General features: G+C 40.4%; 1 protein-coding gene across 13 annotated transcripts in view; it reads left to right on the top strand.

The window, feature by feature from the left end:
* Positions 1-24735, top strand: part of GSAP (gamma-secretase activating protein) — a 204477-nt gene that overhangs the window by 164026 nt on the left and 15716 nt on the right. For all 13 annotated transcript variants that reach the window (XR_009609966.3, XR_009609967.3, XM_060632294.3 and 10 more), the window contains 9 exons: positions 2855-2947; positions 3081-3298; positions 5530-5599; positions 6408-6490; positions 9699-9752; positions 19587-19715; positions 20571-20629; positions 21289-21320; positions 23630-23691. Coding sequence is in view for 11 of the 13 variants with exons in the window: in XM_060632294.3 (XP_060488277.2) it covers positions 2855-2947; positions 3081-3298; positions 5530-5599; positions 6408-6490; positions 9699-9752; positions 19587-19715; positions 20571-20629; positions 21289-21320; positions 23630-23691 (800 nt within the window). In the remaining 2 variants the exon portion in view is untranslated. The remainder of the gene's footprint in view (positions 1-2854; positions 2948-3080; positions 3299-5529; positions 5600-6407; positions 6491-9698; positions 9753-19586; positions 19716-20570; positions 20630-21288; positions 21321-23629; positions 23692-24735) is intronic.

Raw genomic sequence — 24735 nt, 5'->3', positions numbered from 1 at the left:
AAAATAAAGAAGGAGTTTATTGTACCAACCTCCTGAAAGCTGCTTTTGCATGTCATTTGGGGTGAGGGTCACAAACAGGTTAGCACAGAACTAAATAACAGAAGTATTGCTTGCCTACCCAAGGGACATGACAATATTTAAAAAGAAAAGCTTCAGCTTTAGAGCACATGATTCTTTGATGTATTCCCCTATTCCTGTTCCCCAGTCCTTCTACTGTCATGACAAAGGCTTAGGAAGGTGTGATGTGAGGGAACTTGGCAAAATGAGAATGAAAATGATAAGAAAGTACATAAAAATATTTTTCTTTTGAATGATACTATTGGTGAGGTATCTAAGGCTGAGTGGGCTAGTATGTGGCAAATGTTAACATGAGCTTTGAACCTGTGGGAAATTACTTTAGAGAGGCCTGATTCTACTGCTTCCTGTGGTAAGAGAGATAAATATAAGGTTTCCTTGGTCTGAGACTTGATTATTATCAAGTAGCGAATGCTACATCAACATCCCATCTAAGAGTGATAGGGGAAACTTTCCACTAAAAATAACCTTAGCATTTTGTGAGGTCAAAGGTAGCCTTCCTTTTTTTCCCCAGAGAGTGACTTTAAAAAAGGGCAGGCATGATTTAATCTATGGTCTTCAGACCGTGGAGCCAGCAGAAATACTAGAGCTTTGTAAAAATAGGCCATCTTACATAAGTTATCTTTCCTTCTTAAACACATTTTATCTCATAGGCACAAAATTATACCCAGGATTAAAACTATTCCAGGAGTAATTTTTATGACAACAGTATTGCTTTGTGAGTGATGTATTTTTTCCTATAAATTGCATGCAATTTTCCTGATTGCTACCCTATTAAAAGGGGGCTTATATTGATTAAAATACTAAAGGATTGGGTTTTGGGACGTTTTCTATAAATCCCAAACACCTCTATATAAGAAAGATACATTGGTAAATAAAAAGCTATCATTTTGAAAAATGAATACTATATGCTAAGTTTGTTATTTAAATTATCTTGATCCTTAAAACAATTCTGTTTGGTGATGTTATCCCCATTTTACAGATAATGAAAGTCAGGCTCAGAAAGGCTGAGATGTGCACCCAGTCTTCTTTTAGTGTCTCATGTCAGGGGCACTGTGTTAGTTTCTTATGGCTGCTATAACAAATTATCACAAATTTAGGGCTTAAAACAACATAAATGTTGTCTTAGGGATCTGGAAGTCAAAATTCTAAAATCTGGAGTCTTGAGGGGCTAAGCCAAAGTATAGGTAGAAATGGTTCCTTCTGGAGATTCTGGAGAAGAATTCATCCTTGGCCTCCCGCAGCATCTTGAGGCCAGCATTTCTTGACTTGTGACCGACATGACTCCCATCTCTTTCATCCTCACATGATTTTCTCTGTAGTCTGGTCTCCCTCTGCCTCCCTCCTGTGAACACATTTGTGGTTCCATTGGGTCCACTTGGATGTTCCAGTATACTCTCCCCATTTCAAGATCCTTGATCCCATCTGCAAGGTGCCTTTTATCACTTAAGGTAACATATTCACAGGCTCTGGGATTAGCACCTAAACATCTTTGGGGGTCAACATTTGGCCTACCACAGGTACTGTTGACATTTTTGATGAAACAATACTTTTTGTGTGAGAGTGTCCTGCACGTAGAGCGATGTAATAACCTTTACTCCCTACCACGCCAATGACTGGGACAACTCAAAACACCCTGACATATTTCCAAATGCCTTGTCTCCCAGGGACAAAATTACCACCCTAATTAACTGGTTAAATGCTACAACTAGGAGTTAACTTAGATCATTTGATGCCTAGACCCTTTCCACTGTATGCTACTATATCATTATTTGTGTCTTTCTACTTAAATGTTACCATAATAAGAACATTATTGCAACCATTTGTGCTATAGACTTGAACATCACTTAATCCCCTGTGACTGAGAGGGCACTTCTAAGTCAAATCATTCAAGTTTTACATCCTCTTTCCCTTCCTTTCCACTGAATGCCTTCTATGCAAATGATTTTTTTTTTTTTTTTTTTTTTGCTTCTTAGGGAAAAAAAAAAAAGAGTCCAGCTGGCTCACTTAAAATCTAAATGTGTCTTCTATGTGAAATTCACTGCTATTGCATGAATTTTTCTGTTTTTCTAAGGTCCTAGAAAAATTATTGGCAAGGGCTACTTCCACCTTCCCATTCCCCAGAAACCTATTTTTATACCTTGCTTCAATCTGTGTACAAATGTTCTTGGTACAAAATTATCTAATGCAGGGACTGTGAAGGTGTGAATTCTCAGCAGTTAGCTATGCAAGGAAATGTATTAATATTTCACAAAGCATCAGAATGCCTGCAGAGATTGTTTTGATGAATATCAATTTAAAGGTTCTCTAAACAAAATGACGATAATGATAGTGATGATGACAATGAGTGGGCAAACACAGGAAACTAAATTTTAGAGCATCCCCAAGCTGGCAGAAACTAGGAAGGAAATTCCCATTTTAAGCTGTTCCCAGACTATCAGATAAAGGAAGAATTCATCTTGCTTGATTTTTTTTTTCTAATTTGTTTTCAGAGGTCATTTAGGTTCATATAAAGCCACAATTCACTTAGAAACGGAATTACAGATGTCAATTAAGATAACCGTGACTAGATGTATGAAGAAAATTAGCCACAGGTAGAAATAAATGAGATCTGGCTAGTGAGATGAAATGTACTGATATAAGACAGCTTATTATTATACTGGTCAAAACGTTTGTGTTTTTAAGAGGCACAAAGAGGGCTACTGTGAACTTCTGGGCTTTATCTTTGCCTATGTAGCTCTTGCCACATGCAGATAACATAAATCTTTCTCTTCTACAGACTATTACTTGGCTGTTTACTTACCTGGTCATTTTTTTCATCTACTTAACATTCAACATCCAGACCTAATCTGCCACAGTTTGTTTCTGACAGGTATGGTGATATGGCTGTAATTTTTCATTCACTAACATGATCCATTTGGGTTTGTCTTGGCAACATTTACATTTGGGTGAGAAGAGTTTCTTTTATTTGCTGATGTAATTTTTGTTTTTTGTTTTTTGACCAGGAAACAGCGAAGTTGTTGATATGCTACCTCATAGTCCTTTACAGTCACTGTCAGGGTCCCTGGTACTGGATTGGTGTTCTGGAAAGCTCTATAGGGCACTCCTCAACCAGTCATATTTATTACAGTTCCTATGGAACGCTCGGCTAGACTGTGAGAAGATGGCCGTGTTGCACTGTGTGCTCTCCTGTGGTGGAGACCGCCGGTTCCTGGAAGCCAAGGTGGTTATGTAGCTTAAGTTTAAAAACTGGCAAATGGACAACACCAACTGTATATATTTGTGGTTGAAATGGATGGAAGTCATTTTTGTTTGTAACAATTAATTGAAGTTTATGGTTTCCATCCTAACTTGAATATCTTTTCTTGTGCTTTTTTATAGACCCCCCAAATACACCTCAGACTGTGAGCATGTCTGTTCTTTTGACTACTCTCTTTTCCATACTGTGAAAAATGGTAGCTATATCAGTAACATTCCAAGAAAGTGCTCAGTGAACAGTAAATAGTTTCTCAAATATCTACTTTTCCTCCTGGTCTCTATATGATATATAGTGTCAAAACAACTAAATCTGATGGCATATATTTATCATATTGTAATAAAGATAGCATATATTTACACTGCATGATATAATTGAAGAAGGACTTTCACACACTTTGTCATTTAATTGTACAGCTATCCTTTGAAGTTGGGAGAACCCCCCCTGCCCATTTAGACTTGACTGGGACCAACAGGTTGTTGGGTAATTGAAGAAAAGATGTCTGAAACATTTTAACCTAAACCAAAAAAATGTGCACTTATTCACCTGTCTTTTGAGGTAGACTAAGACCCTTTCTTTGTATATTAGTGGTTAGAGTTCACAATTATTTTTCTTACATAAAACCGCTAGTAATGTGTTGTCTCTGACTTCCTGTTACTTCTTGCTTTTTTTTTCCCCTTTTTTTTTTAACCTTACTTTCTTTTTCTTTTTTTAATCTAAGGAGGGCAAGTTTTTGAAGATCTTTCAAAACAATCTGTGTATATTGGGCCATTTTTTTCTAATCCTTTCTAGTTATCTCATACCTAATTTTTTTTTAGTAAGTGTTTTAGACATGCCTTTGAGTCTTTCCAAAGCATTCAACTTTTGGGATGGCGTGGGAGGCTCAGTCCATTGAGCATCTGACTCTTGATTTTGGCTCAGGTCATGGTCTCAAGGTCATGAGATGGAGCCCTGCATGGGGCTCTGCACAGGGCGTGGACCTTGCTTGGGATTCTCTCTCTCCCCTTCTCTCTGCTCCTCCCCTGTTTGTTCATGTATGCATGCTCGCTCTCTCTTGCTGTCTCTCTCTCAAAATAAATAAACATTAAAAAAAAAACCCACAAAGCATTCAACTCTTATTGACCAAACAACACTCTTTTTGCATCCATATTTCACTCATCTATGGTAATATTTTATTAAATTACCTAATTGTGAAAATAAGTGTAACTAGCATGAATGCGTTTGGAAATAAAAACAGCAACTTATTGGTAGGAGCAGAAACGTGAGAGTGCTCTGTGGCTAGGTAAGCCTGATAGTATCCTTTCACTGGAAGGCTGGGAACAAGGAGTTTCAGTCCTCCAGCAGGAAAGGATGGTTGTGGAGACTGAGGGAGTTGTTGATGCAGCATGCCCTTGGGAGGACCATATAGTGATGCTCACAAAGGTTAGATGGTGTGACAATGTTCACACTGATGGCTTAGCTGGATTCAAACCCAGGTCTGCTGCTTCCAAGCTTAGTGGTGTGGTTTGGTTTGATTTTCTCCTGTATCTCACAGCCCTTCACACTGGTATTTCGCTGTAATGAGATGTACCCTAGCAAAAACAAACATGGGGTCGAAGAAGCCTTACTTGGATTCCAACCAAGGACATTTAGTAAAAAAGATGTGTAAAATGGACCTGATTTATAATACTACTTAAGCCACAGTCTTGCATTATGTGTCTTGAAGAGAACGTAGGAGTGTGTTCTTTGGCAGTACCAAAATAGAGAATTTTAAAAGATTCATATATATATGTATATATGTGTGTATATATATGTATATATATGTATGTATATATATGTGTATATATGTATGTATATATATGTGTATATATGTGTGTATATATATGTATGTATATATGTATGTATATGCATATGTGTGTATACATATATATATATATATATGTATACACACATATATATCCTTTTTTAATGTTTATTTTTGAGAGAGAGCAAGCAAGGAGGGGCAGAGAGAGGGAAACAGAGGATCTGAAACAGGCTCTGTGCTGACAGCAGAGAGCCTGATGCGGGCTCAAACTCATGAACCACGAGATCATGACCTAAGCCAAAGTTGCTGAGCCACCCAGGCGCCCCAAAGATTTGCATATATTTTGTACTTCTTTGGTGGTGGGCGCAGGGTGCAGATGTAAATACTAACAGAATTGTCTTCTCACTTCTTAAAGATTATTCAGTGGATTTCTGAGAATATCTCTGCCTGCCATTCATTTGACCTCATTCAGGAATTTATAACTGGTAGGTGTTGCTGATGGTGCATATTAAGTTGAATCCTTGACCCTTTTACTGGAGGGAGAACAGTAAATTGATAATGGCTCAATCTGTCAAAATGTTGGTTAGGAGCTGTTTTTGTTTTTTTGTTGTTTTTTTTTTAACTCTATTTCTTTTTTTTTTTTTTAATTTTTTTTTTCAACGTTTTTTATTTATTTTTGGGACAGAGAGAGACAGAGCATGAACGGGGGAGGGGCAGAGAGAGAGAGGGAGACACAGAATCGGAAACAGGCTCCAGGCTCCGAGCCATCAGCCCAGAGCCTGACGCGGGGCCCGAACTCACGGACCGCGAGATCGTGACCTGGCTGAAGTCGGACGCTTAACCGACTGCGCCACCCAGGCGCCCCTTAACTCTATTTCAGTCAGCAGCTAATTAAATTTCATTCTCTTATGGTCTTTGAGAAGTTGCAGCCATTCAGAGACTGATAGGATATATGATCTTCATTCTATAACCTTATTAGTGATTTTTTTCTCCCCTGTGAGATGTAACTTTCTTAGTTCCGTTTTGTGTTGGCTAGTTCCATGTGAAGTGGTATAACATCACTGGGATAGATAGAAGTACCAAATAAGTTTTATTATTATTATTCTCCTTGTAAAGAGCAGAACCTGAACATTTAGTGAAAGTGAAACCATAATAGCTAGGCTTTCCAGGGTAAGGATAAGGCAATAAAAACACTTTTGGGTTTGCTTGTTGTGGTGAATGACAGTGTCTACTGCCTTATTCTTATTAAACCATGTCTTTTTTTTTTTCCTTTCCTTTCACAAATCTGTTCAGCTTCTTCATATTGGAGCATATGTCCAGAAACCAGTAACATGGATAAACTTTTGCCATATTCCTCAGTGCTCACTTGGAATACAGTAAGTTAACCCTTTGTGTTCTTTATGTAATTAAAATTGATTCACCATCATGGGTCATTTGTAGGACATCCCTGTCACAGTAACCATGGCTGTGATTTCATTTGTCTTTTGACTGATAAGGATCTGAGTTGGAGTTTTCTGGCAGAAAAATAATAGTAAATACTTGCTGTTAGCCAAAGTATTTATATAAAATGGAATTGAAGGTGAAGGTATAGAATATGTGTTACTCTTCTTACTACTAAGAATTAAGCCTCTGTCATCTTCAAATGGTATTTTAATTTTTTTTAGCAACTAGGGTGGATTAAAATATTTCTTAGGTTTTTATTAATGAGGAAGGGCTGGGCCAATGCTATTGTTTGTAAGCTGCTCTGTTTACTAAGTAGATTTACTAAGACCTCTTCTCAGCCTCATAAGGACAATTTGTAATAAGTGTAGAGCTTCAAGATCAGTAGAAGTTAGTAATCCTGAGAAAATTCACTCCATTCAACCTTTTCTTCCTCTTTGTCCTTCCTCTCTACTTTTCAGCTGGGAAGTGCTGAGATAAAATATTGTTTCTTTTCCCCTAAACATGGGGCAGTAAACTGAGTTTTTGTTGGATCAGAAAGCAAAAACCATGGGGTGCCTGGATGGCTCAGTCGGTTAAGTGTCTGACTTCGACTTCGTCTCAGGTCATGATCTCACGGTCCATGAATTCGAGCCCCACATGGGGCTCTGTGCTGACAGCTCAGAGCCTGGAGCCTTGTTCGGATTCTGTGTCTCCCTCTGTCTCTGCCCCTCCCCGGCTTGTGCTCTGTCTCTCTCTCTCTCTCAAAAATAAATGAACATTTTTTTTTTAAAGCAAAAACCACGTATAGGCTGCCCCTGAAAAAGGTTTCTTCTTTCGTATTTAGATGTTAGAACTATATGCTTAGTCTCAAGGCAGTGGTTTGTATCAAAAAGGCATTTAGAAAAATAAATTTACTTTAGGTAACACAGACATAGGAAAATAAGTACTGGCATAAATTGTGATACTTGCCCATTTTGTATTTAGACTATCTAAATATAATCAGGTGTGTTTGATTCATTCCTAAATTTTCTGTATGCACAGTGGTAGTGTTTTCCTAAAGGCCCTTCCATCTTTTACTGTAAAGAGTTATTAAATTTTCCTGCCTCACTGTAGAAAAACAAAGAAAAGATGAGCTTGTTCCTTCACCAGGCCCTCACTGTTTCCTTTGAGAACCCTTGTGAATAGACATGCAGACTGTAAGTGATGCAGCAGGAAGTTTGCAGGTTAAACCACAGGGAGTCAGGAAATACACGTCTCTGCCTCCTTTCCCCTCCACCCAACCCTGTCATCCTCTTGTGTTCAGTGTCTGACAGGTGGGGACCGGGAACCCCTCTAATTCCCAGAGTTGTGTTTAAGGATGGAGCATGTGTTCATTGGATGACCCATGACAGGCTCATCTTGACAGGCAATTCTTCACCTTTGCATTTCTCATGACTTTGTGGGGGCAGAGGAGCTCTTGTAGACACATAGAATGATGGCAGCAAGTCCTGTGAGCAGTACAGTGTAAAAAACCCCCAGTTGTAATCACCATCTACTGAGCTTGTTTTAGCGTTTTCCACATTGCCCTAAACTTCCAGTGGTTAGAGCAGGTCGCCTTAAAGGTCTCTTCTAATCCTAAATTTCTAAGTGTATGCATATCTTTAGCACTGATGTAAATCATTTACTTTTGCTTTTTCTAATCTGCAAATGCTCTTAATCCTACACCTTAATAAACAGTTGCCACAGTAGGAGATATTAATTTCATGCATCTGTATGGAGACAGATTATTTCTGTAAATAACTGAATTGGATTTAAGTTACTAGAACATACGATGCTCTTATACATAGATAATCCTGAATTGTGCTTTGCAAACAATTATCCTTGTTCTACCTATTTTAAGATGCCATTTATAACCTAAACCTGTAGTAAAATTTTAATGCTTTTTTAAAGTGTCTTCTCTACTGAGTAGTGATAAGTGAAACACAAAATATATTCTTATCACTGGCTTTCAGTGGTCATAGCAGACAACTCAGTTGCTTGAATATTCTGGAAATTTATTTCTCCATTGCTATGATGCCCCTTTCCACAGGAATGTTGTAGGTCAGTAAAAATCCAGGACATTTAAGTTTTAAATAAATACCAGATTTTATTTCTACATAACACCTTCTAAATTAATTTCTAGTATATCATTTTTTTTTTTTAGAAAATAAAAGGTGAATTCACTAGTTGAGAGTCTAACCTACATAATTATTATAGAAACACACTTCCAAAATAACTGAATGAAAGGCAATCTTGGAAGTTTATATTTTTATTGAAATTTTTGTTTAATTTTTTTAATGTTTATTTTTGAGAGAGAGATTGAGAGAGACAAAGCGTGAGCTGGAAAGGGGCAGAGAGAGGGGGAGACAGAGAATCCCAAGCAGGCTTCAAGCTGTCAACACAGAGCCCGACACGGGGCTCGAACTCACAAACCGTGAGATCATGACCTGAGCCAAAGTCAGATACTTAACCAACTGAGCCACCCAGGTGCCCTGAAATTTTTGTTTTAATGCTCACTAGGTAGCAGAATGTTATAATTTGGTCTTCCAGGTGTGAATTGTATATCTTTCATATTTGTCATGGTGATACTGCTGTATAAACTCTTCATGGAGATTTTTTTATTTCTGAAATTATGGTGGAGGATGAGGTAAAGAAAAATCTTCTGCTAAAGTCAAAAAAGAACCCCATTAATCTTGGTTCCTCCTAGTGAGGCAGGGGCTAACTATAATGTAATACATTTAAGCAAAAGAGAAGAAGAGGGACAAAAAAGCAATAAAAAAAAAGAAGGAACATGTCCCCCTGATTATTACACTTCATGGTGCAGATGTAATTTGCCTAATTTGTTCTTAAATGGGAATGTGTAAATATTAAACTATTTACTCTGTATTCCTAATAGTCTTCTCCTTTCCTTCAGAAACCCTGTCATCTATTGTAATCATAACTTTGAAGAACATTTCCCTTCCCGAGGCAAAAGATGGGCTGTGTTCACTGTTATTTATAAACCCCAAGGTTTATTTAAAGTAGAGGTTAGCAAACTGGGAGCTGCCCGCAGCTTCTGTCTGTGCAGAAAACACTTCCTGAAGGCTCAAGCTTGTGGTGGTTGATAGGTTTAGCAGTTGTGTGTATGTTTTTTCCCCACGATAGGAAATTCCTGGAATAACCCTTGTGACAGAAGAGATCGCGTTGCCTTTCATGAAGGTAAGTCCTTATAGGCAGAGGCGAGACCACGGCTGTGCACGGCTTCCTTGCTGGTCTCTACGCCCAACTGGAGTCCCGTCCCTGCTGCCCCAAGTATTAAGGTGGTTCCCAGGGGGGCTTGTAAGCTGTTGGGGGAGGATGTGGGTAGGGGTTAGTTCTCTAGAAAATCCATTCTAAGGGGTTGAGTAGTCACTGATAGTGATATTATGGCAATTCTTAAGAATACTCTTCGGAGAGGGCAGTTTTCTGAAGATAGAGAATTACAGGGCTCAACGGAAACCGTATAGAACCGGTCCTTTCCACCGCACCTCAAATCAGTTCACACTGGAGGAGTTCTTTCTTGTAAACTGTCCTTGGAGGACCTGGTAGCTGTAGCTGTTTCTTTACTTCATTTGTGCTCCCACCTCCTTATCATATGTGCGTGCGTACACACACACACACACACACACACACACACACACCCATTAAGTAACCTGGACTGGGATTATCTAATTTCCTTCTGGTTCTAAGAACCGCTTTTCTGTTTCTCAAAAGAGATCTGTAGTGGCTCTGTATGTGGTCTCTGTGAAGCTTCTGCACACCCCCTTCCTGCCACGAAGTGGTAGCTATTAGTGTCTTTCTGCAGTTTGGTGGTTTCAGAAGAGTTTCTGAGTACAATAGGGAGAATGGGGTGAGGTGAGCAGAAAAGAATGTGTATGTAGTTAAAAACTGGAGAGTATTTTAGCAGTATTCTTGAAGCTCTTTTGTTGTTTTTGGCATTGCTTCCTGTTAATTGTAGTTTGGTGTGTAGTGGGAAATCTCAAGTTTTGCCAGCAGGCAGCTCACTGTGCTGTGCCCTTTCATTTACACTTGATTCTTGTGGGTTCATGAAGGGCAGGCCAGGCCTGGGCAGCTGGGGGGAAAGCCATGAGATCTGAGGTTACAGTGATGCCCTGAGAGTGAGAGAGGGCCAATGGGGACAGGTGTAGTGGTTCTGGGTTTTGGTCCTAAGAAGGGTCCTTCAAGGAGACCAACAAGTGATGGTTCTCGGCCATAGCCTGAGACCACTGGGAAGCTCGACAAAGGGAGGAAGATGGAGGGGAAAGAAAGGTTTGATTAATAGCTTAAAACGTTCTTAAGACCCTCTCTCCTTTCATTTCTTTTCTGCTTTTATCACTAGTCCTACCAAACCCATAATGTGTTTAGTGGACACACAATAAACCACACAATGGAAAATTTTAAAAAGAAACCAGTGTCACCCACAACTCTACAGGTCCTAACATATCAACTGTCGGTCCCCCTCACCCCTCCACTTCCTCCTGGTCTCTGTCCTAGGTATGCATTTATTACCTAGTAGTAGTGGCCATCTAGAGATACTGAATAAAGATGGCAAATCATATCAAGCAGTTTTCATGCTGCCACGTGATGTCATGATTATGATCTCTAATGGCTCCATAGAATTCTGCTGGGTTGTTGTGTCCTCATTAATCATTTTTCTGTTTTGAAATATTTACTTTGTCTTCAGCCCCCCTTTTAAAAAATTGCTATTAAAAATAACGTCTCAGTGAATATTTTTATATAGACAGTTTTTCCTTTGATTTATTCCCCCCAAGGTTAAATGTCCAGGAGTATTACTGGGTGAAAGACTGACAGTTTTGATAGCTTTTGATTCTTATTGCCAAATTGGTATTTTAAAAAGAAGTTGCAGGTGAGCCTGGGTGGCTCAGTCGGTGGAGCATCTGACTCTTGATTTCCGCTCAGGTAAGTGATCTCACAGTTTGTGGGTTCAAGCCCTGTGTCGGGATGTATGCATACAGCATGGAGCCTGTTTGGGATGATCTCTTTCCCTCTCTCTCTGACTCTCCACTTCTCGTTCTCTCTCTCAAAATGAATAAACTTTAAAAAAAAGTTGTGATTAACTTACAAGGAATGTACAAGTTCATCAGTTTTACTATAACCTTATCACTGTCGTATATTTTCATTTAAAAAATTAAGTATAGAAGAGTGATGTGAAGGTTCTCTTCATTTTTTACCCGTTGGCTTAATGCTAAGAATATGATTTGCTTTGCTTAGGAACAAAGTGGCTTGTTTTTGCACTTTTTCTTTCTTCTTTTTTCTATTTGCTTATTTGTGTGTAAAATGATGCGTTTTTATCTTGTTCGTGTTTTCTCTCCCTTGATATTCCCTCTGCCTTCTCACTAATTTCTCCTCTCCCCTAATTATCTTTAGCATTTGGCCTTGCAGACAGCTGTCTTCCAAACCTGCTGAGGAGCTCTCCCACTGCTCTACATGTATCTACACGCTGGCAGGAAGGGTTACAATAGCACAGGTTCCAACTATAGATCTCTTCACGACCTGACCTTGTCCTCACAGACAAGATCTGTCTGGGAAGTTGAAGGTACACTGCTGGGATGGGCTTTGGGCTCAGGAGGAGATGGTACTAAATTTGGTTCCGCCAGCTCCCCAGCCCCCACCCCAATCACTCAGCATGGGAGACCCTAATCAGAATCTCCCAGCGCACAGGACACCTGGCTCTGATCTGTCTCACGTTTCCTCATTTCTGCTTGCACAATACCCCTCACTATAAGCCGCTGCCTTTGACCTACTTCTTCTACCCCAAGTCCCAGCTTAATTATATTGCGATGGACCTGCTTGCAGCGGCTCAACCCCCACCACCCCCATCCTGCTCCTCCCTCCCCGGTCCCAGCTATATGACTGTTCTTGCCATGCTTATTCAGCTACAGGACTTGGCTCTGAGTACCTATGACCTGAATCACAAGTTACCTTTTGAATGCATGCTTGCTGCCGGAATTTCCATGAGGCCCAAGGGACCCCTATTTACTCTGACCACACTTGCTTCCATTCTCCTTGGTAGATGACTGCCCTGATAAGGAGTCAGGAGAGGGAAAGGCAAAGTGAAACTGGATAAGCACTTTCTTCCTGCTCTCTCTGCAAATAATTCTCCTGTGGAGTACTTTACAAACGTTTAACATATGAATATGTAATTTAACTAGCATAACCCAGTTACATTAGAAGTTTATCACCTGAAAGACAAGTGGCTTCCTTGCTTTATAAAATGGTTTCCAAAAGATTTTAAACAATTAATAAGTATATTGGAACAAGGTCCTTGCCTTAAAAGCAGTGTTATCAAGAGTGACCTTCCTATGAATGATTTTACCCCTTCATAAAACATGGTTTTTTCTGGGGAAGTGGCTATTTTTGTGAAAGGTTTAAAATTACCCTTGATTAAAAAAAGTTTTTTTTAATCTTTATTTATTTTTGAGACAGAGACAGAGTGTGAGCAGGGGAGGAGCAGAGAGAGAGAGGGAGACACAGAATCCGAAGCAGGCTCCAGGCCCTGAGCTGTCTGCCCAGAGCCTGACACGGGGCTGCTCACGAACTGAGAGATCATGACCTGAGCCAAAGTCAGACGCTCAACTGACTGAGTCACCCAGGCGCCCCAAAATTACCTTTGATTTTATGGTGAGAAGAGAAACTATTAAAACTGTCCAACCACAAGAGCACCTAAGGATTAAAATATATAAACCACCTACTTGAATATAAAGATAAAAGGTGAACAAGCATATCACAGATGGAGAAATGGGGAATTTTTACCAAAGGTTTTTTTGGGGGTTTTGTTTTGTTTTTTTTAACATTTTGTTCATTTTTTGAGAGAGGGGGAGACACAGGATCCAAGCAGGCTCCGGGCTCTGAGCTGTCAGCACAGATCCAACACGGGGCTCGAACCCACCAACCATGATGAGATCATGACCTGAGTCAAAGTCGGACGCCCAACTGACTAAGCCACTCAGGCGCCCCTACCAAAGTATTTTTTAAGCCAGACATCTCTATTTTCATTTTATAAAGTAAGGAAACCTTTTTGTCATTTGATTAGAGATTAACTGTCTGACCCAGAGACTGGGAAAGTCAGAGACTTAAATCCCCTTCCCACTTACTTCCACTCAGAAGCGAGGGTGTTATGTCAAATGCCTATTTGGGGTCTCAGTACCCCTGAGCAATTGGGAAAACAATTATTGGCACCTGGGCTCTTCTCCGTGTAGAGGCTTGTTTATTTAATTATGCTTCTTCACTTAAAAAGTGTTTTAAGAATACTGTTTTAATTGGGTAGAGCATGGGTGTCATTAAGTGCTTGGTGAAATACAACACTTTTTCCCTTGACCCTCCCAGTACAGACAACCACCATCATTTAAATAAAAGGTTGGTTAGAGATCCGAAGTAGCAACAAAATTACAACGTAATAGCTTACAATTTTAAAAATGAGGATTGTTGCTTTGATAACAATGTAGCATTACCAGAAATGTCAATTGGTTATGTGACAAATAGTGATTTTTCCAAAGATCAGTCTGTATATATGTGATACTATGGTAAAACTAGAAATACACTTTTGGTCTTCATCCATGATTCCTGACAGAGAGTTCCTTATAATTTCTTAAGTGGTAAGAACTACAGGGACATCTTGTGTTATATTTAGTGTTTGTTCCCAGTGCCTGAAATCACCCCAGGGCACAAAGGTGTAAAGAATGTCTTTTTTTTTATTCATAGCAAGCTCCTTTCAGCTACACCCGAGTTATGTTAATAAGGTGATTTTTCGAAAGCACCTAAGACTAGGAGCTGGTTGTCTAAAGAACCAAACACGTGATTAGAAAGTTGGAAATTTAAGCCCATTCCCTCCTCACTTCCAGAGGTAAGAGAGAGTAGCCAGAGATTGAGTTCAGTCCCCAATGACCAATGATTTAATCAATCCTGCCTATGTAATGGAGCCTCCATAAAGAACCTTTACTGAAGGAGTTTGAAGAGTTTCTGAGATGGATGAACAGGTGAAGTTGTGGGAGGGTGGTGTGCCTGAAGAATGCATGGAAACTCTGAGCCCTTTCCCCCATGCCTTGTCTTATTCATCTCTTCCATCTGGTGGTTCCTTAGTTGTTGTTGTTGTTTTTTTAAATGTTTGTTTATTTATTTGTTTAAGTTTATTTTTGAGCGAGAGAGAGAGAGAGAGAGAGAGAGAGAGTGTGTGTGTGTGTGTGTGTGTGTGTGTGTGTGTGTGTGAGTGGGGGAGGGGCAGAGAGAGAGGGAGACACGGAATCTGAAGCAGGCTCCAGGCTCTGAGCTGTCAACACAGAGCCCCATGCAGGGCTCAAACCCACTAACCATGAGATTGTGGCCTGAGCCAAAGTCAGTCACTTAACCAACTGAACCACCCAGGTACCACTAATGTTTCTTTATTTTGAGAGGGAGAGAGGGAATGAGGACATGGGCACTGTGTATGAGTGAGCTTGGGAGGGGCAGTGAGAGAGTGAGAGAATCCCAAACAGGCTCCATGCTTGGTGGGGAGCCCAAAAAGGGGCTCAGTGTCAGAACCGTGAAATCTTGACTTATGCTGAAATCGAGAGTTGGACTCTTAACTGACTGAGCCACCCAAGTGCCCCTGGTTTTCCTTAGTTGTATCCTTTTACAATAAACCAATATATAGTAAGTAAACTGGTTTTGTTTTGTTTTGTTTTTTTACTTCTGTGGGCTACTCCAGTGAATTATCAAACCCCAGGGGGTGTTGGGAACCTCCAATTTATAGGCAGCCTGTGGGATTTGATGCTGTCTTCAGGTAGTGTCAGAACTGAGTTAAACTATGGGACACCCAGCTGGTGTTGGAGAATTAATGGATGGGGGCAGGGGTGGAGTTCACACATTTAGTGACAGCAGAAGTGAAGTCTTCTGTGAACAGACTGTTGTAGAAAAGTTTTTTCCTGTACAACATATTTTCCGGGGCAGTGAGTTATGACAAGTTCAGTGAATATTGTCAAACATAATTTTATGATGCTACAAAGAAGTGCTACCTATTAGAAATGGAGCAGTAGGCTGGTATATTCATTTCTATTATATCTACAGACATGGGGTATCTTCAGTTTATATCTCAGATGATGAAACTGAGGAACAGATTGAGTCACTAGGCTGTGCTGCTGTTATTCATAGGTTTGGTTGGAGATGTTCTGTTGAATGCTTAAGGTTGAAAGGAGGGAAATAGCATTGGCTTCCTCAGGGTATATGCTGATTGTGAAATGGAATAGTTTAGAGTCATATTTAGTGATTACATTAAAATGCAGCCCATTAAAAATGGCTAAGGGAGCCACCTGGCTGGGCAAAGAAGAGAGATTTTTTCCTAGGTGGTGAGAAGAAAGAGGAAGTTAATTTATAAGTAGGAGAACTGGCACTTACAACATGCAGTCCCCTTTGTGGGAAGCTTCAGGAGATCTAGTCACTGGTCCTCTGTATGGATCTGATGGTCTGTTTAGAGCATTTTGGCTTAATATGGTGCTTTGCTGGGTTTATGGACACACAGGTGTTTCTATGTTCTATCTGCACTAGAGGTAGTGGGTCACTGTGTTTCTCTGGGCTGCAAATAGAAGTTGATACTGAGATGGTATCTACTGAACAAATTGGATTGATGCTTTAGTTCTGCTAGTTGAGCCCTGGCATGAAGAGTAAAGGTCTCTGAGGTGGCTTCTTCTCCTCTAAGAAGATGATGGTTAATCAGATGTAGAACCAAAGCCAGAGGGACTTTTAGAAATAAAAGGCAGATTTTGTTTTGTTTTGTTTTTTGTTTTTCCTGGCAGTAATTTGCAGATGAGCCAGTACCACAGGGATTTTTTTTCCTCCTAAAATCAACTGGCAACCCAAATCATTAACGGGGAACAGTTCCTTAATGTAATTCTTTGGTCCTTTGGTTCAATTAATAGTTTTGATGGGCTTCCTTTAATAATTATTTCATGTCCTCCTAAGAGATAAAAGGAGATTATTTTTCAAGAGGAGACCTGGGATAATTTGCCTTCTTTCAGAATCAAACTTTAAAACTCCTTCTTGTGCAAGAAAATACTTCTGGGGCTTCCCTGAGGATCTGATGGCTTCTAACACTAGCATCTCCCAGAAGTAGTTAAATTCATGAATATTTTTTTTACAAAGTATTTTTGTGTATTTTAAAGTTTTGAGCTCTTCTGAAGTAGCCTGCAATGTTCTTTCTGGGCTGTTGTGGCTTTTACTTTGTGTTGATGCTGTTGTTTCTGATGAACACAATGTTGAGTTCACAACTGGTTCCGTAAGTGCTAATTGAGCAACACAGGAGTGGTTTTCTGTGCTCCCAGGTTGACTGTTAGGATGTGACTGTGTAGCTTTCACTCTCTCTTCCCCCCTCTTTCTGTGTTAAAGCATCTAAAATTTTATCTTGGAACTGCTTGAATTCTCTGGGTTAATGAGTATGCTTGTTTTTCATTGACGTTCGAAATCTGTCCTAGATTGGCTGACCTTCTCTTTGACCCTTTCTCCTACTATTTAACAACACAATCATGAGTCTTCAGACAGCTGGTTCTTCATCAGCCTGTAAACCAGGGGTGTAGATGAGGCAAATATGCGAGGCTGGGTGGGAGACTGGGATTACCTGGGCAGGCATGCTTAAGCAGGGTTCTCTGCCCTGGCTGTGCATTGGGGTTTCCCAGGGAGCTTCTAAAACTCAGGAAGCTCAGGTCACACCCCCCACCAGTTAAATGTCTAGGGGATGCAAGCCAGGTGTTTACTGAGGTTGGGAGTGACGTGCTAGAGGCAGCAATCTTTGCCACAGAGAACCAAGTGCTATTGTTTGCTTTCTCTGCTTTCTCTAATGCTCTCTGATCTAAACCCCGGATCACTCCAGTCTTTCATTCAGTCTTTGCTCACTCCCTACATGCCCCATCTGGAACATCCTCCCCTTGTCTTTTACGTACTCAAATCTATTTTCAAACTCTGGGTCTTATCTATTACTTAGGCCTCCAAATAGACCTTCCAATTACAGTGATCCCTGAGAATTTTCATAACTTAAAAAATTACATCACTTACCTTGTAAATACCATGTAGTGACATCGGCCACTAATTGTTTTCACTTATGTTATGGCATGCAGCCCGGTGACATTCTTGAAAGACCCACCGGTTTAAGTAAAATATTTCTGGGACTTCTGATTAACAGTTGTTTCTTATTTAAAGTGTTTTTTGTTTGTTTATTTTTAAAACTTAGATCCTTTTCCTTCTAACCCAGTGGTTTTGAACTATTTTAGGTTATGAATTCCTTTGAACATCTGGTGCAGGCTGTAGACCTTGTCCCCAGAAAATTGTTCCTACAAGTCACTCCATTTTACATACAATCAGTGGGTTCATAACCCTCTTGGAAACCTATCTATGGACTTGTTTTATCTGTTTATTCTCAGCTGAGAACAGGGATTTTTTAATGGGGGAGGAAGGAGAAGGAAGGTAGCTTGGGAGAGATCTTGTCTTAGGAGTTACAGTGTGTGAGTGGGGTCTTCAGACAGGACAGTGGTGTTTGGCTTGAGGGGAAGAGGCCCCATGACAGATAAAAGGGCATCCGTGTTCCTCACAAGATCAGAGGGGTGGGACTGTGGTGGCAAAGCAGGCAGAGTTAGTATCTTAACTGACCACTAGGTGTCACCACAACACCAATTAGTTTTTGGGCTTTGGCCCTAGAGTGCCTGAACCCAGGGGTAGAATAGCAAGAAAGCTGTACTGACTTCCTGTCAGGGACTGAATACTGCCAAATGTTGGCAGTATTTGCTTTCATTATTATTTTTTTAAATAGAAGGAAGACCAAAGGGTGGATAAAGGTATATTAATTTTAAATAAATTGAAAGAGGAAGAAAAGGTGAGGTAGGTAGGTCAAGTTGGTGGTGTGACTTGACCAGTGTGCCGGTTTCCCCTAGAAATGCCCTTTTCTTGAACATAGTTTTTCTTGTCTCTGTGAGAAGGGATGTTGGCTGGATGGGCCTTTCAGCCTTCTAAAACAGTAAGTTAATATTATTATGTAATTTACTGATACTCCAAAATTCATTTTGAACCAATGGACTTCCAATAAGAATTTGGATAATGTGCTATTATTTAACGTAAGGGCATTTTTCTTGGTTGAGACATATTTTGTATAAATTCTCTTTTTTTTTCTTGCAATGCAGCCAAGTCTGTCACCACACTAGGCATTAGCTCACTTTGTTTTATGGCTACACATTGCACCTTTGGCTCCAGTCCTATCTTTTATAAACACGTATATTTTGGCAAGAAAGTGTATCATAAATCTATCTTCATTGATTTAAGAAAACAGTTTGTGTCAGTATATACTTTGACCTCAGCCACAGAAACATTTTTCCAGATATGTCTCCTTAGGCAAGGGAAACAAAAGCAAAAATAAACTATTAGAAAAATATAAAAATAAAAAGCTTTTGCACAGCAAAAGAAACCAACAAAACAAAAAGGCAATCTACTGAATATGTCCAATAAGAGGTTAATATTCAAAATATATAAAGAACTTCTACAGCTCAACACCAAGAAAGCATAGGGAATCTAGTCAATAAGATTGTAATAATGTTGTTTGATGACAGATGGTGACTACACTTACCATGGTGAGCACTGATTCATATATAGAAGTCTTGAATCATTGTGTTGCACTCCCGAAGCTAATATAGCACTGTATGTTAATTATACTTAAATTTAAAATTTAAAACTTTAAAAGCAATTTGTGTCAATATATCCTTCAACATTAAAAAAATGTATTACTATTACCTGAGCCGAAATCAAGAGTCAGATGCTTAATCGACTGAGCCACCCAGGCACCCCAAGTCTCTCCAATTTAGAATTTCTTTCAGGAGGGAAATGCCATCTTTCGTGAGAAGAATTCACTCATAAATGCTACCCTATGAGAGCTGAGGAAGTAAAGCAAGCCCAGCTTTGCAGCAAGGCTCCAGCGATCCTTACCGGGTAGTTTGGGCCACAGGCCCTGCTTCTCAAGCTCACCAATGTTTTTGTCTCCTACAGGTGCATAGTTTTAAGGGCTACTGGGAAAAACTGAACTCCAACCTGGAATATGTTAAGTACTCCAAGCCACACTTGCACTATAACAACAGCATGGTCAGGAGAGAATGGCACAGCCTGATCTCAGAAGAGGTTTGTGTGGATTCATAAGAATAAAGCAAAAAGCAAAAGCATAGTACATTTGATGAGCTGATGCCCTTAAGTCTTGAGGCTGGCTTAAATTTGCAGGTCTCTCCAGTTGCCAGGTCCTTTTGCATTGTTGCAGGAAGACCAAAGTGCTTCTCTGCTCTCTATTCTCTTGAGGAGGAAAATCAAGTGCACAGAGGTTAAGGGACACACACAGCATATTCATAGTAGAAATGGGATTAACCTCCAGGTCTTAACACGGGTTCTTGCGGTACTTGTATAGTTAAAATTTGATTTAAAAATCTAGGTGTTCCCAAATTAGTGGTTGCTAGGGATTAGGGATAGTTGAAACAAGAGTGGCTGGGACTGACTACAAAGCGGGCAGCACAAGGGAGATCTTTGGAAAGATGGAACAGTTACGTAGCTTGATTGAGGTGGTGCACTATGGTACATGAATCTGCATATATGATGAAATGACATCGAACTATACCCTCATCTTACCAACATCCGTTTCCCGATTTTGATATTGTACTATAGCTGTTTATAGAAGATGGAGACTCTGGGGGAGACCGGGTGGAGAGTACATGAAATCTCTCTTTAGCATTGTATATAATTGTAGTTTTGTTGTGTATAACACAACAGTGTATAGTTGACTTGCACCTTCCTATAAATCTAATAATTTCAGACTACAATGTTTTCTAAACTAATTTTTAAGAACCTAGGTATTTTGGTTACTTGGAAAGTATATTTCTTTTTTGCTAAAATTATACTTCTTTCCTATATTGCATTATGTCCTTAGTGTGAAAAATGTCACCCACAAAACCTCTACCTTCCACACTTCTGACATGTTCTCCCTTCTAGAAAACAGGAAGAAGAAGGTCCATGGTGTATGTGAAGAATATTCTTGATAATGCAACGAAGTAAGTAAAATTAGGGATTGGTGTTCCTATAAGATGGCTATCTTTTGCGATTCCTTTTTTGGGTAACTTTCATGGAAGTAGCTTACTTTTGTTGAGTACCCTCAGATGATGCTGTCAACTTAAATGAATGCAGCCACCTGGGCCCTATTCTTGAGTTCAGTGCTGGAGTTTCTAGTGGGAAAATTATATGTGTTAAACCTTGTAGACTTTCATCAAGAGGATGGATGAATTATAAGTGATAAAGCTCTTACTAACTGAGCACTTTAAGGTGGGTAGAGACAGTAGGTTCATTTAAAAAGTGTCAGTGGACTGACGAACTGGCTCTTATTTTGAAAGCACATTTTCTGGATAGATGAGTCATCTCAGAGTGCTACAAGTGTAGGCCCCATTCCAGCCCTGTTCTATTTTCTGTTCCCATTATTTCCAATAACTGAGAGCTGTGATTGTTCTGAATTATTGTCATTGTTTTCACTAAAGGGTTTTGAGATCTTATAATTGCCTAATGTGGCTTTTGCCAAGTTGATTAAAGTGTTTGAGGTTTTCAGCGACCTGAGAACAGTTTCTGCAGTGGTTTTTATGGAGGATGTCTTTGTATGGTATTGTGGCTTTTTTTTTTTTTAATCTTTATATGTGAATAACATTGGCTAATTTCTTTGTAGGGTGATTTCTAACCTAGAAGCAAGGAATTTGGGTAAGAAAAGACCTATAATAAAGCCTTCTGGATGTCAGTGTTTGGTTTGTAACACTGTCTTTCGTACCACTGTGAGTTGGCAAGAAAATCACACCCAATAGTGTAATGAAGGCAGTACCCTTGAATATCTTCCTGTTAGAGGGACCACCCAGCTCCTTCCCTGTCTGTCTTGGCACCAGGACCTGCAGGGGCAGCTGCTGAATGTACTTTAGCTGGGCCAGTCCTTCACTGTTAGCCTTGTGGTTTTCATTATTTTTCTTCATGGACTTGATCTAATTACCATGCCCTGTGGCTGTACCCACAGGATGCACTTGGGCAGTTCCCCTGGCCTAGAGCTGATTTCTTTCCAGCAGGCTGATCATGCGAGAGTCTGTGACTTGGTTAACACTTGGGCACTCACTAGGCTAGGCCATAGGGGTACAAAGATGAGGAGTCTCTGGGTGAGCTGTGTGGTTATGGGGGAAGAGCACAGGCTTGGACCTGGACAGAACTTGGCTTGACTTCCAGTTTGTCCACAGCGCTCTCAGTGTGCTCCTGGGCAAGCCGTCTATTCATTTTGTGCGCTATCCTTTTCAGGGCAAGGTGAGGAGAAAATGAGAGTGAATGGGCTGGTGTTTATAGTGCCTCATACAACACAGTGCTTGGTGCAGGGGATACTTGAGGTGGCTGCTTTGTCATGAATGTGTGAGGAAGAGGTGCTAACACATGGTTTCCAAACCAGGTGACAGGTGTTATAGAACCATAGTGGGGGAGGGAGTGGGTCAGGAGTGGGGGTGATTGCGGAAGAGAGCGGGGTTAGAAAAGCCTTCCCAGAGGGAGCAATGTCTGAGGTAAGTCTTGATGAACAGGTGTTTGTCCAGGTGAAACTGGGGGAAGAGAATGTTAAGCATACCCAGGTACAAGTTTTCTGTGGTTTTGCCCCTGGAACTCTTTCATGCCTCATAGAGGCCAGCCTCCATTTGAAAAGCTGTTATTTTTACATCCCACTGTTGTTTTATAGGCTCGGGTGTTTAGGTACATATTGGGTGGCGCTAACAGAAAATATTTTATATAGTGTGTTGGGGTACATCCTGCAGCTGTGTGCACAGCCCATGTGAACCATGATAGTGAACTTGTCATCCAGCCCAGGCCGACAGAGCCTGTGCTCACTGAACAGCCCCAAGGGAACCATCCTCAGCCTGTGTTACCAGGCCATCCGTGCCTGAAGCCAGGGGGTTCTGCCACTAGCCAGAGTCCTGCCCAGCGGCCAGGGTGTGAATGTGTCTGATTCATGCTCACCCTCCACGTACTGCTGGGAATGTTGCAATCTGGGAAGTGTTGCTGGTTGTCCAGGATTTTGTCGTGTCCGTCACTCCTGCCCCTGTACTTTTGGCCAGTTTGCATCCTGTGACCAGTATCCTTTTTGAGAGCACATTAGGGACTTGTCCCTTCCTCTCACGTGCTTAGTTTGTACTAGTTTCCTAGGAAGAACGTCATTGCTAACAGAAACAGAACAATCTGTGTGAAATTCAGGACTGCTGGAGTCAAGTTTGGAATGACTTCATCTAAATCAGGAAGATTGTGTAGGATCCAGTAGAATTTATCCAAAGGGGTCAAGAGGCCTCTGTGCCATCCCACATAGGGTCACCAGCCTGCTGAGCGGGGAAGTTCTGCTCTCTTGACAGGTGCTGTGGCTCAGGTGCTGCAGGAGAGGAGGAGCAGGGCACCCAGGTGCTGTTAGAGGAGTGTGAGGGCACATCTAGTGAGACTGTGCTTGCCTGCCCCTTCCCTGTCACTTTCCCATCTTGATCTAGTTACCTTTCAGTTGGATAACTTGTTTCAGTTAGTATTATTTGATACAGGAATTAACAGGTCCCCTCAGTTCTGTGACTCTCAAGGTCACTAAACTACAGGGGGTCACAAAGAAGGGAGTCATGCAATCCTTTCACCAAGTCCCTGTCCCTGAGTTGTGCCCTTCTTGGCAGTAAGAGAGGACGCAAGTCTCCCTGACACCAGTGAAGCAGAGGTTCTTAGTGGTGAGTTTTCATGTTGAAGAGGAATCAAAGCCAGATCCTATTGGTGTTGGGAAATGTGTTCCTCATTTTCTTTCTTTCCTAGTCTCTACCTCTGTTAGAATAGAGCTGCGTATCACCTGAGTGATAAGTTCAGCTTGTAGGAATAGGTCACACATGTAATGAAAAATTTCATCCTATCAACAAAGTGTTCAGTTTTCCCAAAAAGTCAGAGAAGGGAAACCCAGGCTGATTTCTCTTCTTCTAGCCCATTTTCTGAAAACCACTCTGCTTGACTCGTGCTCTGTTTAATTTCAGAGCCAAGATTAACACCCCTCTTCCAGGAGGAGGACAACCACCAGAGACTGCTTATGGGTCTGGTAAGCGGTCTGTGGGCCATTTGGGTGCTGGGAAATGATAGGCTTCAAGAAAAGGGGAAAGGGCTAGATTGTACTTCTCATGCTAACCTTATCTTTCATTCATTCTTTTCATTCATTCATTCATTCATTCTTTTAACATTTGGTGTTATCAGCCCTGTAGGCCCTGTGTGGTCAGTGGTTAAGCAACACAGATAAGATTTCTGCACTTTTAGAATTTTTTTTAAGGTTTAATTATTTATTTTGAGAGAGAGAGAGAGAGCACGTGCAAGTGGCGGGGGGTGCAGAGAGAGAGAGAGAGAGAGAGAGAGAGAGAGAGAATTCCAAGCAGGATCCACACTGTCAGCACAGAGCCTAACTCTGGGCTCATGAACCATGAGGTCCTGAAGCTGAAATCTGGAGTCAGACGTTTAACCAACTGAGCCACCTAGGCACCCCTGCACTTTTAGAATTTATAGTTTAGTGGGAGAGACATACATAAATCAGTCACCCCCAAAATATATAATTACGGAACATCATAAGGAAATGTACTCCACTGAGTTTTTGAAACAAGGGAAGAACAATGTCTCTGTGGCATTTGTATTTGGGGTTTAAAACACAACAGAATAAAGTATTCTTTCTCAAGAAGTCCTACTGTAGGAAGACCAAAGAGAGTTATATAAATTACTGTAAGAGCGGAATTGGTAAATAAATCCAAAATATGTTTTAAAAAATGATTAAAGAGACATCTGAAAAGTTTAATAAAATATTTTTAATACTGTACAGGCTTAGGAATGGGGTAATCCATCACGTTAAATTACGGAAAATTTTAAAATATGAGAAAAACACATTTGAAAATTCCAGTTAAATTTTCCTTAATAAAGAGAAATACCAAACTTGAGCCAAGAAGAAATAGAAGTCCTTGAAAGCACAATAACCATAAATAATTTGAAAAAATTGTCAAAAATTATCTCCAAAAAAGTCACCAAATTATTTAATGAGTCAGTTCTTTCAAACTGGCTTAAGGATCTAGATCATCCCCATGCTATGTAAATTATTTTTGGGGGG

This window comes from Panthera onca, chromosome A2, assembly GCF_046562875.1.
Source record: "Panthera onca isolate mPanOnc1 chromosome A2, mPanOnc1 haplotype 2, whole genome shotgun sequence".
In the NCBI taxonomy this organism is placed as follows: Eukaryota; Metazoa; Chordata; class Mammalia; order Carnivora; family Felidae; genus Panthera; species Panthera onca.
The sequence above is the reverse complement of the archived record's forward strand: the minus strand, read 5'-3'. Positions and strand labels throughout refer to the sequence as shown.